Raw genomic sequence first — 16,408 nt, forward strand, 5'->3', positions numbered from 1 at the left:
ATGTATTTTATTTTTGAAATCCTCATGCAAAGTAAAGGGACTCTTTTCAGAATCAAAGTTTGATTCATTCTTTTAGGAAATTAATGCACATTGTTTGATTTTTCTATTTTTTCTATTTTAATTTAGATTAGTATATGTAATCATCACAACACCTCACCTTGTTCGTATTAATAAATATTTTTCTGACAAAGTACAGAAAATTATGTTTATTTCTGTTTTTCTGGCTTTTGTCCTTCATTCTGTTTTAAGTTCCCAGGTTTTCCATTTTCTTATTTCTGTATCTTGGGACATTATGACCTCAAAGAACAAAATATGCTTATCCATAAGCTCATTTTGCAATTTTTTTGTATTTTGATGTTTAAATATGTACAGAAAAGTCAGCTGGGAGGCGACATGTTAAAAATCCAAGGCTTCTTCACTCTGGAAAAGAAAAGAAGTGTTGAATTACAATTGTATGGATTTTTCCCTGTGAATAAAACTTATAATAATATACAGCAGAAATTGGACAGGCTGGTACTTATTTTAAAAGGAAAAGATTTCCTATACTATGATTTATTTTCATTTGCATACTGAAGAAGTGAAGTGTCTATCCGTTCTAATAAAATTTACAAAAAACAAACAGAAGTACCAGGAATGCCACTCAGAGGCCTTGATTGCAAAGTAAGAACTAGCTTGGACTTGGACTTGGTCTTTAAATCCAGAATCTAGAGCTGCAGTTAGCCCCATTAATCAGAGAAGACTCAGGGAGCCAAAAACACAGCTTCAGTTCCTCCCCATCACTTGCTTGTTGTTAAGAGTTGTGGGAGTGGGGCTGGGGATGCGAGTTTCCCAAAGACTGCTCAGCCTTCCCCAGAAGTGGAGGCACTGGACTGCATGAGTGGTGAGGACAGAAGGACCTCCTAGATAGTGGGTTTACCAGCTTGGGAGTCACTGGGTGGACATGTGTTGGCAATCCCAGAGGCTAGTTTTGACCAAGGCAGAGGAGTCAGTTCCACTTTCACCCACAACTGCCAATGTTCTGTCACAATGCTTAAAGACAGATCAGGGGGAAGTCAGCAGGGATGAGTGGAAAAGGTCCCCCTAATGACACAATTGGTATTCAAGGGAAATTGATCAGTGGCCAGTAAATAAACACAGAGGATTAGAAGATGATCAGCTTTAATGCAAGAACATAAGCAATACAACAGAAGAGTGAATAGAAAGTCCAGGAGCATGGGGACACCATGGGCAAGGAAGGGCTCTCCCTCCTCCCCAGGTTTTGGCATGCACTTCTGGGTTGGTGGGAAGGACACGGTATGTATAACATGCCTCCTGCAGGCAGAAAAGAAGTACAGAATGAATGCAGTGTTTTGGGTTGCTCTCACCTGAGTTCCAGACCCCAGGCCTCACTGCCCACCAGTGGTCTCTTTGCAAGGGGAGTACAGGAATATCCTTTCTTCAATGGTCTTATTTAAGAACAATAATTCCAGGTTCAAAAAACTCTCAGAACCAATCATGAAAATGTGTTCTCAAAGCAGACACTCACTTGATTGACCTCCCTCTTCAGTGCTCCACGAGCAGTACCCAAACTTGTCTAGTTCTAAGAGGTGTTTCCAGGCCCAGCCCAGCTCAGCCCAACCCAGCAGGGCACCCAACAGGCACATGACCCATGAAACAAATGCCTGGAAAGAGTGCAAGAGGCTGCTCAATGAACAAAAAGATAAGAGTCCTCCTGGGATGGGGACAGAATGCAAAAGAGACCAAGCCCACAGGGCAAAGAGGAAAGAAATCTCACTTCTGAGTAGGAACAGGCTCAGGTAGAAGGATAAACATTTCCAGTGTGGTTGAGCTATGTGCATTTGATTGGAGAATTTTTTGTGGGATTTTTTTAAGAGATTTCTTTAAAAACAAATAGATTGAGAGGCAATCATCACATAGAGATGGTTTTCCTTTTACAAAAACTTAACATTATTTTGGAAAAGTTAAAATCCAGGCCCTCTTAATAAAATAAAATACATTTGCAAGTAAATGGGTGAAACTGGAGAACATCATCCTGAGCGAGGTTAGCCAGGCTCAGAAGACCAAAAATCATATGTTCTCCCTCATATGTGGACTTTAGATCTAGGGCAAAGGCAGTAATGTTGTTGGACTTGGGTCACATGATAAGGGGAGAGCACATATGGAAGGAATGGGGATAGGTAGGAAACCCAAAACTTGAAAGTGTTTGATGTCCCCACTGTAGAGGAGCTAATACAGTAACCTTAAAGTGACAGAGGTCAATATGGGAAGGTGACCGAGAAGTAGTGAAGAGGTCAGGTAGAGATGAATCAATTCAGGTTGTAATACACTTGTGCATGGAAGTAATGCTAGGAATCTCTCTGTATAGCTATCCTTACCTCAACTAGCAAAAACGCTATGTCTTTCTTATTATTGCTTATGTCTTCTCTTCAACAAAATTAGAGAAAATGGCAGAACAGGTTCTGCCTGGAAGTGAGGGGGGTTGGGGGAAGAAGGAGGAGGCGGGAGGGTAGGGGGAGAAATGATCCAAATAATGTATGCACATATGACTAAATGAATAAATAGAAAATAAATAAATAAATAAATAAATAAAATCAAACCACTCCAGTTAAAAGTTATGGCTTCAAAGTTATATTTTTAAGATATGCTGACCAAATCACCACCCACAACTGTTCTAGACTTCATTAAACACTACACTTAGGTTAAATAACATGTTTAGCTCAGGGTATTCCCTTTTGTAGGGCCCCTGAAGTGGATGCAAATCCTTCTCTTCCCTCCACACCGATTGGATAATCCAGTAAAAGAAGGCCCATTGCAGATGCCTCCCTCACACTCCAGACTTCCTCCCCACTCCTTGCTCCACCCTTCTGTTCCCAACCTCAAACTCACCACCACCAAAAATATACATGGCAGTTTGAAAAATCTGGGATGAGACAGACAGATGTGCTATTAAGATCTCAGTGCCAAGATCTGTTCTTAGATTCTTTGGCCCTTCCTTGATGTTGAGCAAAATGCCCTTGGGCATTGGTTTATTTCCCACTGCTGATGCTGACCATAACACCCAAGATTTCCACCAAGATTCTTCCAGTCAGTCCCTCTCCCCTTCATGTTTTGACTCCAAAGCCTGGTTACCTGGGCCAGCTTTGGTTCCAGTCTGAAATAGAGGAGCAGAGCCATACTGACACTGGATGGACAGAGCAGCCTGCTGGGAAGGGAGAGCCACCCTGGCAGAGGATACTGGGGGAGAGGACTTCTAGAAAGGCCACCAAGGAAACTAGATGTTGCTCACTATGAATAGAGGCATCAGCACTGTGGAGCAGTTCAGATAATCAAGCAGGAAGCCATGCTCATGATAGTCAGAGACAAGCCATAGCTATGTCCAGATGCCATTATCTTTATTATCAGCAGCAAAAAATCCAAGGATGTTTTCATGGGTCATCATAGCTTCCTGGAACCAGGACCACTCTTCACAAAAAGAGAAAATTTTCACAGCCACATCACCACCCCTTCAGCAGCCATGCCACACTTCTCTAAATTGGACCTTGCTAATGATCTCCTGTAAAATGATAGTTTAGACCACTGTGCACTAAACACAAAGTGGATGTGATCATGATGTGCAGAGATGGTCATCAAAATCCAGGATCGGCTTGTCTTTAGAGAGACACATCTCACAAGAAGGACCTTCCATGCCCAGTCTGGCAGTTGTGATACACACATTAATGATAGTTAATGACAAAGAAGACAATAATGATGAGGAGGAACTGGAAGAAGACTAGGTCTGTAATGATGCCTACCAGCTCCACAGGACCCTACATGGAAGGGTGTTCAGATTCCTTGCAGTGACCACTGGACACCCTGAGGTAGATCTTGTTGCAAAAGTCAGAATAACAGCAGTGAGTATTGCGAAGATCCTCTGAGCTCAGGCAGTAGAGGACCAGCTTCACTTTAAGGAGCTCACATGAAGTTCCATTCCGTCCACTTTGAAGATGGAAACCATGCAGACCTACAAGTAGTTGGCCCTTACGCAGTTGCTGCATGCACACAGCACAGCATGGATCCACCAGGACCCAGACTTGCTACTGCAAGTGAGCAGGAAGACAACAAACAGAAAAAGAGAGGAGGCTCCAGCCCACTGGCCATAGTAACTGCCTCCTCCACTGCCACAGCCCAGCAGCGCCCAGCAAGCCCCACCCGCCCCCCAGGTGCTTTCCCTCCTTCAGAGGCCCTCTCCCACATCCTTCCTCCTCCTGGAGCCCAGCATGAACTCCTAGGAGCAGGCACCTTAGCCATCAAGCCCACTTCCAAAGGGCAGGGCCTGGTATGCACCTACTTATAGACCTTTCACATTTTTTTGCATTTCCAAAGATGACAGATGAGGGATGGCATTGCTTGTTATCCCTAAACGAACTATTTTTCAATTTTGGAGCTAGAAGTTGCAGTCAATGTTCAGACTCCCCATTGTCCCAATCTCAGAGGATTCCTCAAACCAGTCCTTTACCCTCTTTGAAGTTTATTTTCTTCCCCTGTGAAATGGAGACAATGACTTAGGTCGTGATCAGAAATTCTGGTTAGTCTATGATGTAGAAATAGTGAGTGTGCCTAGTAAATGGATTTGGGGTAAGAAAGAAATGGCAGTATTAGGAAAATTACATTCTCATATAGAGAAACTTCAAATTATCAATCTTGTTGAGCTCTAATAATGTTTTCTGTGTCACACTGGATGAAGTGATGTAATTTTTTGAACCCTGGTTTCTCAATGTATTGAATTAGGGTATTCTAAAATGTTTCTTCCTTCAGGGATTTTGTTTTATAAGAAAACTGAGGTAATTGGTTAAAAAAACAATTTTAGCATAGGAACATGTTGTATGCCATAGAGTATTATAATAATTCCTCAATCTACATAAGGAAAAGTGAAATCAATCCCCACCACTTTTATTCCAGAGTTTCTTTTCATGTCTTGAGATTATTCTCAAAGCAGAATTCTTTCATGAAGAGAGGAGGCTGCAGAGGTGATCATTGCCTTCTAATATGGACATAAGACCTTTAGTAAAACAGGAAGAACATGATTTTAGAACTGGTGTTATTCTGATTGGCTATCACACATCCCTGTGATAAAATACTAGTCATTTCTCTAGTATGTCATGAGACGATGAGAGGTTATGTGGTCCCGTCATGATGAATTCTCCTAACCTTTAGGCATTACACAGGCAAAAACATGCTAGTATGAATAAAATTTCTTCTTCAAAGGAAATTATTCAACCAATCTTATAGGATTGAGTCCCTCTCTTCCCAATCCATTGAATCTCTCTTCCCAATTCATTGAATCAAAAGAGGTCACATGCCTCCAAGTATATCTCATGCATATTTGATATTTTTAGATTAATTTTTGACCCAACATTGAGACAAAATATAAATTGAATGAATAGAATAAAGATTATTTACCCTGTAAATACATTTTTTAAACATCAGGTCCCTCTCTGTCCTCTAGAATAACATTAGCAAGTCTGTGGTACATTTGCCACCAGGGAACTTTATTTTTCCTCAATTTTAACTTTTCTAATTTCTCGTTTTGTAAAAAAAATTCTATTTTTTCTATCTCTTTCTTCTACATTTGCTTTCTTCCTTCACCAATTTCTGTCCCTCCTTTTTCTATTCTTGCCTAACAACTTATATATTCTACCTCCAAACTCTGTTTCTTATCCTCTCCACAGCTCATGCACTTTGTCCATTCCCATTGGTTTATATGGATGATGTTTTAGTGGCCACTTCTATCTTCACAGTGATACAATTTTCCCCTGTAGTATATTAGATTTTAATGATCCCAGATTTGCAGGTTATCTAGGGTAGGATATTTCAGAATCTTTGTTTTTCATTTTTTGTTTTACTAGGGAATGAACCCAGAGGCTTGTGCATGCTACACACTCTACCACTGAGCTACACCCCCTCCTCTCCAGGCTCTTTTTGGATCAGAATTACTCAATAGGTTATTTGGGGCCTTACATATCTAAATATACTATATATACTACCTGAAACAGCATGAAATTCTCCTAATATTCAGACTCTACATTTTCCATAGTGAGATAAATGGAAAGTATTTGGTTTCTGTTTCTGGGCAGTGACCTGATTGTCAACCTGTGACTATGTGTTCTCTCTGTTTTTAATTTAAGTTCCCTTACTTTGTTCTGGGTTATGTTTGGTTGTCTGCTCATGCTGTTACTTTGCTGTGTGTGTATCAACACTTCTTGCCTTAGAACGTAGATCCCTAATTAAGTAATTCCTAGCCTTTGTTTACTTGTATCTCAGACCACATTCAGTAATCTCAAGAGGGATGATTTTCTTCACTTGGTCTTTTATAACAAATATTAAGTGTACATTGGTAATGTTAAGAGTTCTACAGATGGAGAAAATATAAAAAAAATAAGAATTGAAACAGAAAACAGGGTCACATCATTTCAATTCAGTATCACCAAGTATTGGAATATGATGTAGACTCAGAGATGATTGGGTTGTAACAAGGATTCTTATTTTTTAAGAGTTTTTTAATTTTATCATTTTTACATTTACTTACATGTATATACATTATTTGGGCCCCCTCCCCACCTTATTTAACAGGTGCAAAAACCTCTAGGAGTTGAATCCCATGCCCAAGAACACAAATGAAATCGAGGAACTATGTATGGATGCAGTCCAAGTATTCCTTTTACAAGTTCAAGTATCTTCAGCATTTCATATGAGCCTTTAAAAATCATTTTCAAAAGATAGAGTGTGCACGATATGTATATATATATATATATACACATGTGTGTACACATATGAAGACATATATAGCTATACATATATGTGTGCATGCATATATGTAAACATATATAATATATCTATACATGTGTGTGTGTGTCTGTATAACATGATTTCTAAGCCACCATCTAGATAGTGTTCTTTTAGTTGCTGGTTATGTTATTTTTTTATCTTTATTCTCATACTGTCTTCATGTTTCACTCTACTAAACATCAATGTTCAGGTGAGGACTCATTGACATACGTCTTCATCTTTCAGAGAGATGAAAAGAAATTTATGATGAACTTTTTAAAATTAATGTAATTTTAGTATGATAAATAGCAAGATTTTGACAAACGTGGACTCACTCTGAATATCAAAGGGTAGTTTGGGATGGTACACTTGACTAAAATCCTTTAAAATGAAACCTAACCCTAAGAATCCAAACACCTAATTTGGGGATTGCAGGGACAACGTCTATTTCCACCTGTATACAAATATTACTTTTGAGAAAGGTGTAAAACGCTGAAGGCCAGAAAGGATAGCAAGAAGAGAAAGATGAGCAGGAAATGGGTAAAGAAAGATTGAGACGTTAAAATATATCTATCTTATATAAATAATTTGGGCTCTTCTATTTTATAAGAAATTTAAGTTGTACACCAGATCAAAAAAAATTCTGATGTGTGAGTTAGAAACACACACCAATGAAGACAATGTTCACCTTCTGATAATAGAAGTTGATCTAATTGATGTAGCAGCACTTCAACCATTTTCATGACATGAATATAAAAATGAATTATACTGTTGACCACAATATCAACCAGACCAATAAGATCTGAGAGGGTGAATACCTGCTTGTAACCCACTGGTGGCTCTGTAGAGTAACTTGTCACACTGGAAAGCAGTCTATTTAAATTAATCCAACAGACAATTGTAGAATTTGTATTTTTCTGGATGGCCTATAAAATATATTCTTTGAAAGAATTTGGTACTGAATAGCAATTTCTTTTGACTGTACTGGGATTTGAATTCAGGAACTCATACTGACTAGCAAGTGCTTACACTTGAGTCACGCCCAACCCCCAACCCATTTTGCCTTAGTTATATTTCAAATAGTGTCTTTCAGTTTTTCCAAGGCTGACCTCAGACCACGATCCTCCTACCTCTGCCTCCTGCATACACGATAATACAGGCTTGAACCACCAAATATGGGGTTTCTATGGGACAGAATCTCAATAACTTATTTGCACAAGTTTCTATCAATCTGGAATTATTCTATCTCTCCTCCAAGAAGCTGAAATTACATATGTGAAACATCACATCCAGCCTTTGAGTAGTATTTTAAATGAGCATAAATATTTAGGGTTTTATTTGGTTTTTTTCACCTGTAATACAGGAGATAATAGGTCTGATGTTGGTGTCTAATGGATTTTCAATGCCTGGAAATCATATAAGTAGTGTACTCACTGCCAGGCTGAGTACATCATGCTGATGTTGTTGTGACTATTATCACCATGAGCTTATTCTATTCCCAAAAGACCACTTTCTTCTTTTTCCTATTCAAAAGAAAAAACTAAGTTCAAATATCACAGTGATCAATTTCCCTAGTGCTTATATCTCTTAATACTTTTAGAAAAGAAATTTTAGAAAAGGTATGATCTTTGTCTTACTCCATCACTTATTTCTCTCTTCTTCCTTTTTTCTCTCCTTCTTGCATCCTTTCCTTTATTCTGTTCTTCATTTTGTCATATCTCCTTAATTTTTTACTGAACCTGACACCATTCTACACTACCCATGAGATGAATAATTCTGAAAAGCACCTAACCTTTGAAGTGAAATATATCTTTTTAATCATTTTCCCAAACAGAAAAGTACAATGATTTGGAAGAAAAAATGTTTTCAGTTTATAATATCCACATTTAGAAATTTAAAAATATTTAATTTTAATGTATTGTGAGTCTATCTCAGCCCCAGATTACTATCTTTATTACACAAAAGAGGAATATCAGGATTAGATATGTTTAAGATAAAATATTCAAAACAATTTTAACTTTTTACTTGGGAAACGCACACACCCTCTGGCAAGTTGGGATGGGCTTCCTCTAATTCACATAGTAAACCATGTTAGTCTGGATTAATTAATAACTGAGAGATTCCTCTTGAGGGTTGTGGAAAACCATTATTAGTGAAAAGTTTTCTTTTGATTTAGCTTTACCTCCATACCCATATATTTAAGAAATCTGCCATCATAATGCTGACTTACCAAGGCTTGGATTTACAAGGTAAGATCTTAGATTTTCATGGAAAACGAGGGAACATTACACAAATACTGGGATGTTTTCTTTAGGTGTGACTCTGTAACTATTACAAGGCCACCCTGCAGTCAGATAACAACTGAGGCTCTGATCTTTTTGAAACTGAGAAAAAGGAATGCATACATGAACTCTTTCATAAGCAGACTACTGAAAACAGAATAGCTACTTTGAAAATTGAGGATAAGGAAAATCTGGTCATAGCTTGCAATGCCTAAATGGATTTACTGAAAGAGAAAAAGAGAAGTGAGAGCTGATCATTAAAAGTGCATGCTTAATTCTCATTATGAAGAGTTTTTTAGATGTTAATGTGTAGGCACAAGTGTGTATCGTCTTAACGGAGGAGCATGGGTTGCTTCTGAGTAATTTTAATAAAAAGGAGTCCATCTTTATAAATAATTAGGTATGAAGAAGGCTTTCTGTGTGCTTAAAGGATATTTAGAAGTTGGACGCTTGCCTTGAGGTTGGGCTAAAATGACAGAGCACCTGCCTCAAAATCACAAAACCCTTAGTTCAAACCCCAGAAGTTGAATGCTGTCTTTTCATTTTTAATACTTTATAAACCTCATCTATTTTTCTTTCTCAAACAAAATACACATGTGCCACAAGACAAAATTGGTGTTGTAAACATAATATTCATCAAAAAACCTTCTAGAAGGCATCCTAGTATTGTGTGTGAAGCCTGTTGGACTGTGACTGAGGCAGAGTGGGGTGATATCCATGGGGCAAACTTAGATTTCAGGAAGCAATTGTGAGCAGTATGCATAGAGTGCTGGTCTCTGCTTCACTCCTCACCCCATCACTTCTGCTCTCACCTTCCATTTCCTTCTATGGCACTAGTGGTGTGGGCTAGATGGACCTTATGCCAGATCCTTTGATTTCTATTGCACCACACAAAGAGATACAGTGCTCAGAAGCATATTTATGTGGATGAAAACAGCAGTCAGTCCTCCTTCTGGAAGTTGTAAAATTGCAGCTTGGAATTTACACCTTTGAACAAGAACCCAGGAATCCAGAGGTACTTGTTTTTGTTTGGGGGGGTTGTAAACAAACAAACAAGTTTGTTTTTCTTGTTTACTGATGATATCCTTAGCAATATTTTTCAGATAAATTGGCACATGACACTAAAACTCATAGTCTTCCTACTGAACTACATATTAAGATTCAATAAATATTACCCACATGTCACTACAGTGTTAATTTCTAAAGTAAAGAAAGTCTCTTCTATCACTTTTGTGCTTAGTTTTCAACTTTGAAAATTTCTAAATTGACTGTGGGTGTCTTTAGGGGAAGTCAAAATTTGGTTGCCATTCAAATAAATAGAGATGCTGAGGGAGGTACCTGGAAATGCTTGATCATGAAAATTAGAGACAAGGTGAAAGGAAAGAGACCAATTTACACCATTGCATACTAAGCTACCATAGAAAGTAGGGAATAAAATACAATTGATTATTTAATGTCTAAAGTATTGTCCAAATGAGCTCCTAATTCATAAGCATGGACAGAGGAGTATTGGCGTAGAACAACAATAAAAAGAGAAGAAAAGAAGTGGGCACAGCCCATTGTGTTTAATAAAACACTTAGTGGTGGTTAATATTGACGACATTTATTTTGAAGACTTTAAAGCTGCCATTTACATTTTTCTTAAATGACAGGTTTATCAGTTTTATCTCCTACTGGAACAACTCATGTTTAAACCCAATTTTTAGATAACATTGAATGTCAGTCTCCCAGCCTTCAATATCCAGCCTCCTCTGCACCATACCCTACAGTCCTCCAAGGTACTTTTCAGCTTTTGTTGGACTAAACATTCCCTCCCTCCTATCATACCCACCTGCTAATGCCTGTTTACAGACCTTTCCTGGCAGTAATTACAGCAGCCATGAGCTAGTTCTCTCTCCTTTTTTAAGTCTCAGTTTTTAATTTGGAACAGTTTCCTCCTCTGCTGACACAGTTTACCCAACTTACCCAACTCCAGTCTTCTCTTGGCTCATAAGCCATACTGCTATTTCCAAAGCAGCTGATAACTAAATGTTCTAATAAACATCTCATGTTTTTCAGGTAGAAACTGTAGCCCAGGCAGAGCTCTTCTTGTAAGTGTCCTGGCAGATACTAGGGTTGGTGTCTTACAGTATATAAAGCATTAAAAGTGCTGGGCACTTTTAACTGGCCAGATCTATTTGTTCTTTCTGGTCTGGGGACACTGCACTAGAACTTTTCATTTGTCTTTCTACATCTCTTTATGCCTTTCACATCTGCCCTTTAAAAAAAAAACCTTTATCCAAAGCAGAAATAAACCAATATGCCAGCCTTGGCCTACTTTTCCTCTTTCAGAAATAAATAATCATGACTTTTAGAGCTCTGTGGTATTTCTGATTAATGGTAGAGTTTCATTCTTTAAGTGGAAGAAAACTGGTCCAGGGAAAGACAAGGATGCTTACCATTCCTAGGTAAGTTTTATAATTCCACACAGTACACCACACGTGAATTGTTACTTTTATCTTATTACTGTTGCTAAAGATAAATTTAATTCACAAAATACATTTTTTTCTAGAAATCCCCATGTAAGGTTTACAACAAGTTGCTTTCTTAGGTATTTTCAGTATAGGTTGGATGTATCAAACTATATTGTATATTCCTGAATGGTAGAGTCGTTGCTTTGAATCTTTTGTAGCTCACACAATGCTGGTTAAAGTGCTCAGAACATAGAAAGTATTTGTTTGCACTTGGGGTGTGGAGTGGAGAATCTGCCCTTTGAAAACATAAGAGGAATAGTCAGTCACCTAGGGAAAGGATCACTTCTGAATGTGGCTTTCTGCCACAGGAAGGACACTGGCAGCTTCCTTCTCACAGTTATAGCAATCCTGGGTACCCAGGGAAGTCTATCAGGATGATCTCATATGCAATCACATCAGGGCAGATCACAGGTTATTTTTATGCCTCTCACCAAACTCTGCCACCCTTTCCACTAAAGCCCAGCTTGCAGATGCCAGAAATTGAAATCCCAGTCTACAGTGTCCTCCAAGCTGGGCTTGATCTCCCTTGCCCCCCTGTGGTGTCCTGACAGGTGATTATGTGGTGATGCTTTGTTCATAAAGCAGATTTTAATTTAACTGCTTGCTTATTGTCATAAGCAAGCTTGTTGTCATGTGTCAGTACATAAACAGGCCCTTGTGTATCTACAATGTCAGAATTTTTTGAGTGACAATAAATTCATCAGCTATGTCAATTCCATTAGCTTTAATTCACTTAATATTCTTATTTTTACTTGGTGTTTGTGATCACTGGCAATCACAGTTTCTTTTATTCAATTGTAATTAAAATAAGTAAAATTAACAGTTTTCAGATCACATATTACCCTTCACATAATTAAAGTTTACAGAACAACAGAGAAAGGATCAGTATAAGGGATGAAAGTGAGCTCCCTGAAAGGCAAAACAGACATAAAGGCAGTAATTGCAGGTAATTAAATAAGATGTCAACTTAACAACCCAGTCCATATAACAGCTCAGAGCTTGTTTAAGGCACGGTTGTCAGGCCAGGGGATAGACAAATGAAAGTTCCAATTAATGTTGAGTCGACTGGGCAGGGAGATCAGGCTAAGATAATACCCTAGAGCGATAATGAGGAGTGTGTAGCCTGTCATTCCTCTGACATATACAACAGATGGCCTGATGACAGTTGATGGGTGCCACTATGTCCTAGTGTTAGGTCTTCCTCCTTTTGTATGATCCATTGAAAGGGTTGCATCATTCCTTGGTTTGGTGGGCCTGGTTTTTCTGATATGGTTTTGATACGCCCATCTGTCCGTGTATTTTCTACTATAAATTTGGGGATTTCGCTACCATTCTTAGCTATTTTTACTTATAAGCACAAAAGAACAATAAAGCAGTAGAAAAATAAATGTAGGACAGAAAGCAATATTAGCATAGAATTTCTAAAGATTCAGAACACTGCCCTACTTGGGAAATCCATACATTTAAGAGAAGCATAGGTCATCAGTAAATGCTATGAGCAATATGGAGTCATAAAATTCCAGCATTTTTCATAGTGCCAACAAGAACCGTGATAAACCCAAAGACCTGCTTGATAAGCAGAGTTTCTGATAATTCTCATCGGATAAACTGGATCCTAAATTGTTCTGTGAGAACAAATAGATATGCCTCAAACATAAACCTCCTTTGCAGACCAGCATCTGACCACAGGACAACATGGACCCTGACCCTCAAATGGAGTCAGCATTACTGCCTTGTTAACCTTCAATGTTACTTTCAGATTAACAGACATTGTTTAGAAATACAGTATCCAAAAAATTAAAACTTTTGACCATAACAAAGTGATTATCTTTATGGCAGAGAGCATTTTAATGTAAGTAAACCCATCTCTATTGATTGAATAAGAGACAATACAGGGGATAAGGAACAGTCACTAGCCTTATGAAACTTTCAACCTAGTGTGATAAGATTAGCAAATTTATGTAGAACATGGCTCCAAATAAAGCTAATGCAGATTCTAAAGGAAGTATTATATGAATTAAAACATATACATTTCACATCCAGTCTGTATAGATTTATGATGAGCTGTAATAAACAATGAAATTGACATTACTTGTATAACGTCAAATCAATCAATATTGTTAAGCTAAGATTCAAAAGGATTCTGAAGTAATATTCTTTCCTTTATCCCATGTTAGTTTTTTCAATGCCAGGAATTGAACCCAGGCCCTGGCACTTGCTAGGCTAGTGCTTTATCACTTGACCTACAGCAGTGAGTGATTCCTCAACATTGGGTAATTAGTTAACCGACCAACTTTCCATCTTTACAGTCAGCTCAAGGACTGTGTCATGGACATGGAGGCCATTTTCCAGAACTCCACTGACTTCATCCTCTTGGGCCTCATCATGTATCCAGCATTCCCAGGTCTTATTTTTGCAGTGATCTTCTCCATCTTTGTGGTGGCTATAGCAGCCAACTTGGTCATGATTCTGCTCATTCACATGGACTCCCACCTCCATACACCCATGTACTTCTTGCTTTGCCAGCTTTCTATCATGGACACGGTCTACATCTGTATCATAGTCCCCAAGATGCTCCAAGACCTCCTGTCCAGGGAAAAGACCATTTCCTTTCTGGGCTGTGCATTTCAGATCTTCTTCTACCTGACCCTGATTGGAGGAGAATTCTTCCTGCTTGGCCACATGGCCTATGACCGGTACGTGGCTGTGTGCAATCCTCTGCGGTACCCTGTCCTCATGAATCGCAGGGTTTGCTTGTTCATGGTGCTGAGTTCCTGGGTTGGTGGCTCCTTGGATGGATTCATGCTGACACCTGTCACCATGAGCTTCCCCTACTGCAGGTCACGAAAGATCAATCATTTTTTCTGTGAGATCCCTGCTGTGCTGAAGCTGTCCTGTATAGATACGTCACTCTATGAGAACTTGATGTATGCTTGCTGTGTGCTGATGCTGCTCATGCCTGTATCCGTCATCTCAGTCTCTTACACACGCATCCTTGTCACTGTCCATCGCATGAGTTCTGCTGAGGGCAGGCACAAAGCCTTCGCTACCTGTTCCTCCCACATTATGGTAGTGAGCATCTTCTACGGGGCTGCCTTCTATACCAATGTGCTGCCCCATTCCTACCACACACCAGAGAAAGATAAAGTAGTGTCTGCATTCTACACTATCCTCACCCCTATGCTCAACCCACTCATCTACAGCCTGAGGAATAAAGATGTGGCTGTAGCTCTAAGGAATGTTCTGGGAAGATATGCCATCTCCCAGAGAATTGGAGTAGGGGATGTTTCTAGGAAATCCTAAACAAAGAGAGTTTCATTGTTGATGTGGCCAGTGACACATAGTCTTTCCAGAAAATATGTTTTTATTTCAGAAGAAAAAAAACAGTATCATTTTAACAGTGCAAATATCAACCAGAAAAATTGTAATGTTGCATGAATAATTTAAGGGCTATAACTAAGCTAGGCATGGTGGACACACCTAAGTCAGGGGACCACAAGATTGAGGTCAATCTGGGTTATATAGCATGTTGGAGTCCAGCCTGGGAAACTGAACAAAACCCTTCCTCAAACTCAAGTGAAGATTTTCTTAAAAAGGTTTGGGGGTGTAGGTGGTAACTGTGGATGCATGAAGTGCTGGGTTCAATTTCCCATACCACAAAAAGAAGAAAAAACAAACTATAACTGAAGGCAGGGAGAGTTTTAGCATTAGTCAACTTGCTTATCTGGATTCACATTTTCTAGGCAGGTCTCACTCAAGTAGCACTGTGAAATCATGCCAGGCAGGACAAGATTGTCTTTGAAATGTTTTGCTAGATTATTTTTATATGTAGTATGTGATCATGTGTCCCTTGTGTCTGTATTTCTGACCAGCATTTTTGGGAAAGAGATGGTGAGGATGGAACCCAGGACCTCATGCAGGCTAGGCTCATACTCTACCACGGAACATTAATCCTTATCCCTTGTGACGAATTTCAGAATGAAAATTCCTATGAGCATTTTCCATGTCCTTGATGATTGAATGTCAAATATTCAGTACAACTGTCATATTTTCTAAAGCTTATAATGTAGAACTTTTATATAGGAAGTTTTTGTGAAGATGGTATGATGATATTTTGGGTTCTATATTCTTAGTCACATTGTATAGATGACTTTATTTTTGTATCTGTGCAATTATATTGTAGATTCTTACCATGTTTTTATTAATATAGTCTAATATATGCCTAGAAATTAATAAATATCTATTGCCTGAGTGGTTGGTTCATTAATTGAAAATTGACTATGCCTTCAAATTGTAACATTGTGGGGAGAACAAAATGGTGGCTAAGGAGGGGGAATCAGATCTCCCTCCTAAGCTCCATGACTCCAGGAAGCTCCTTCAGATGCTGGAGCAAAACTAGGGTAATGCTGATTGCTTCTAACTAAAATATTAACCGTCATCACATAAGGTACAGATAAAATTCAAAGACTGACCCTTAAATCAGTCTTTAATTGTGCCTAACAGCCATGATAATCCTGCCTGGCACAGCCAGCAAGGTGTGTCCAGCCTCCAGACCTGGGAAAAAAGCCCCTGGCCACTTCTCTTTGTTTTTCTTTTCTTTTCTTTCTTCTCCCAACAAGCAGAAGGCAGAGCATCAATCAGAGTCAAACCCTAAGACATCGTGGACCCCTCGCCCCAGAAAGCCTCCCTATGGTGCGCCACACTGAAAACAACAAATGCAGAAGAAAGAGGTGAGCATCACGCACCACGTGCAGCTCCCCAGCCACCCACCCACGCCAACATACCCAGGGAAAATAATCCAGCACAGCC

The 16,408-nt window shown here is 39.0% G+C and overlaps 2 protein-coding genes and 1 pseudogene across 2 annotated transcripts in view; 2 read left to right on the plus strand and 1 right to left on the minus strand.

Moving 5' to 3' along the window:
• LOC109674272 (thyroid receptor-interacting protein 11-like) overlaps positions 1-16,408 on the plus strand; it is a 939,645-nt gene that overhangs the window by 158,015 nt on the left and 765,222 nt on the right.
• On the minus strand, positions 3,272-7,862 carry LOC141414010 (activin receptor type-1B pseudogene; annotated as a pseudogene).
• LOC109678557 (olfactory receptor 2T2-like) lies at positions 8,196-15,762 on the plus strand. The gene is given in 2 exon segments (XM_020154061.2): positions 8,196-8,228; positions 13,919-15,762. Coding segments are annotated over 2 exon segments (1,017 nt in total). The 3' UTR covers positions 14,903-15,762.

This window comes from Castor canadensis, chromosome 11 (genome assembly GCF_047511655.1).
Source record: "Castor canadensis chromosome 11, mCasCan1.hap1v2, whole genome shotgun sequence".
NCBI lineage: Eukaryota > Metazoa > Chordata > Mammalia > Rodentia > Castoridae > Castor > Castor canadensis.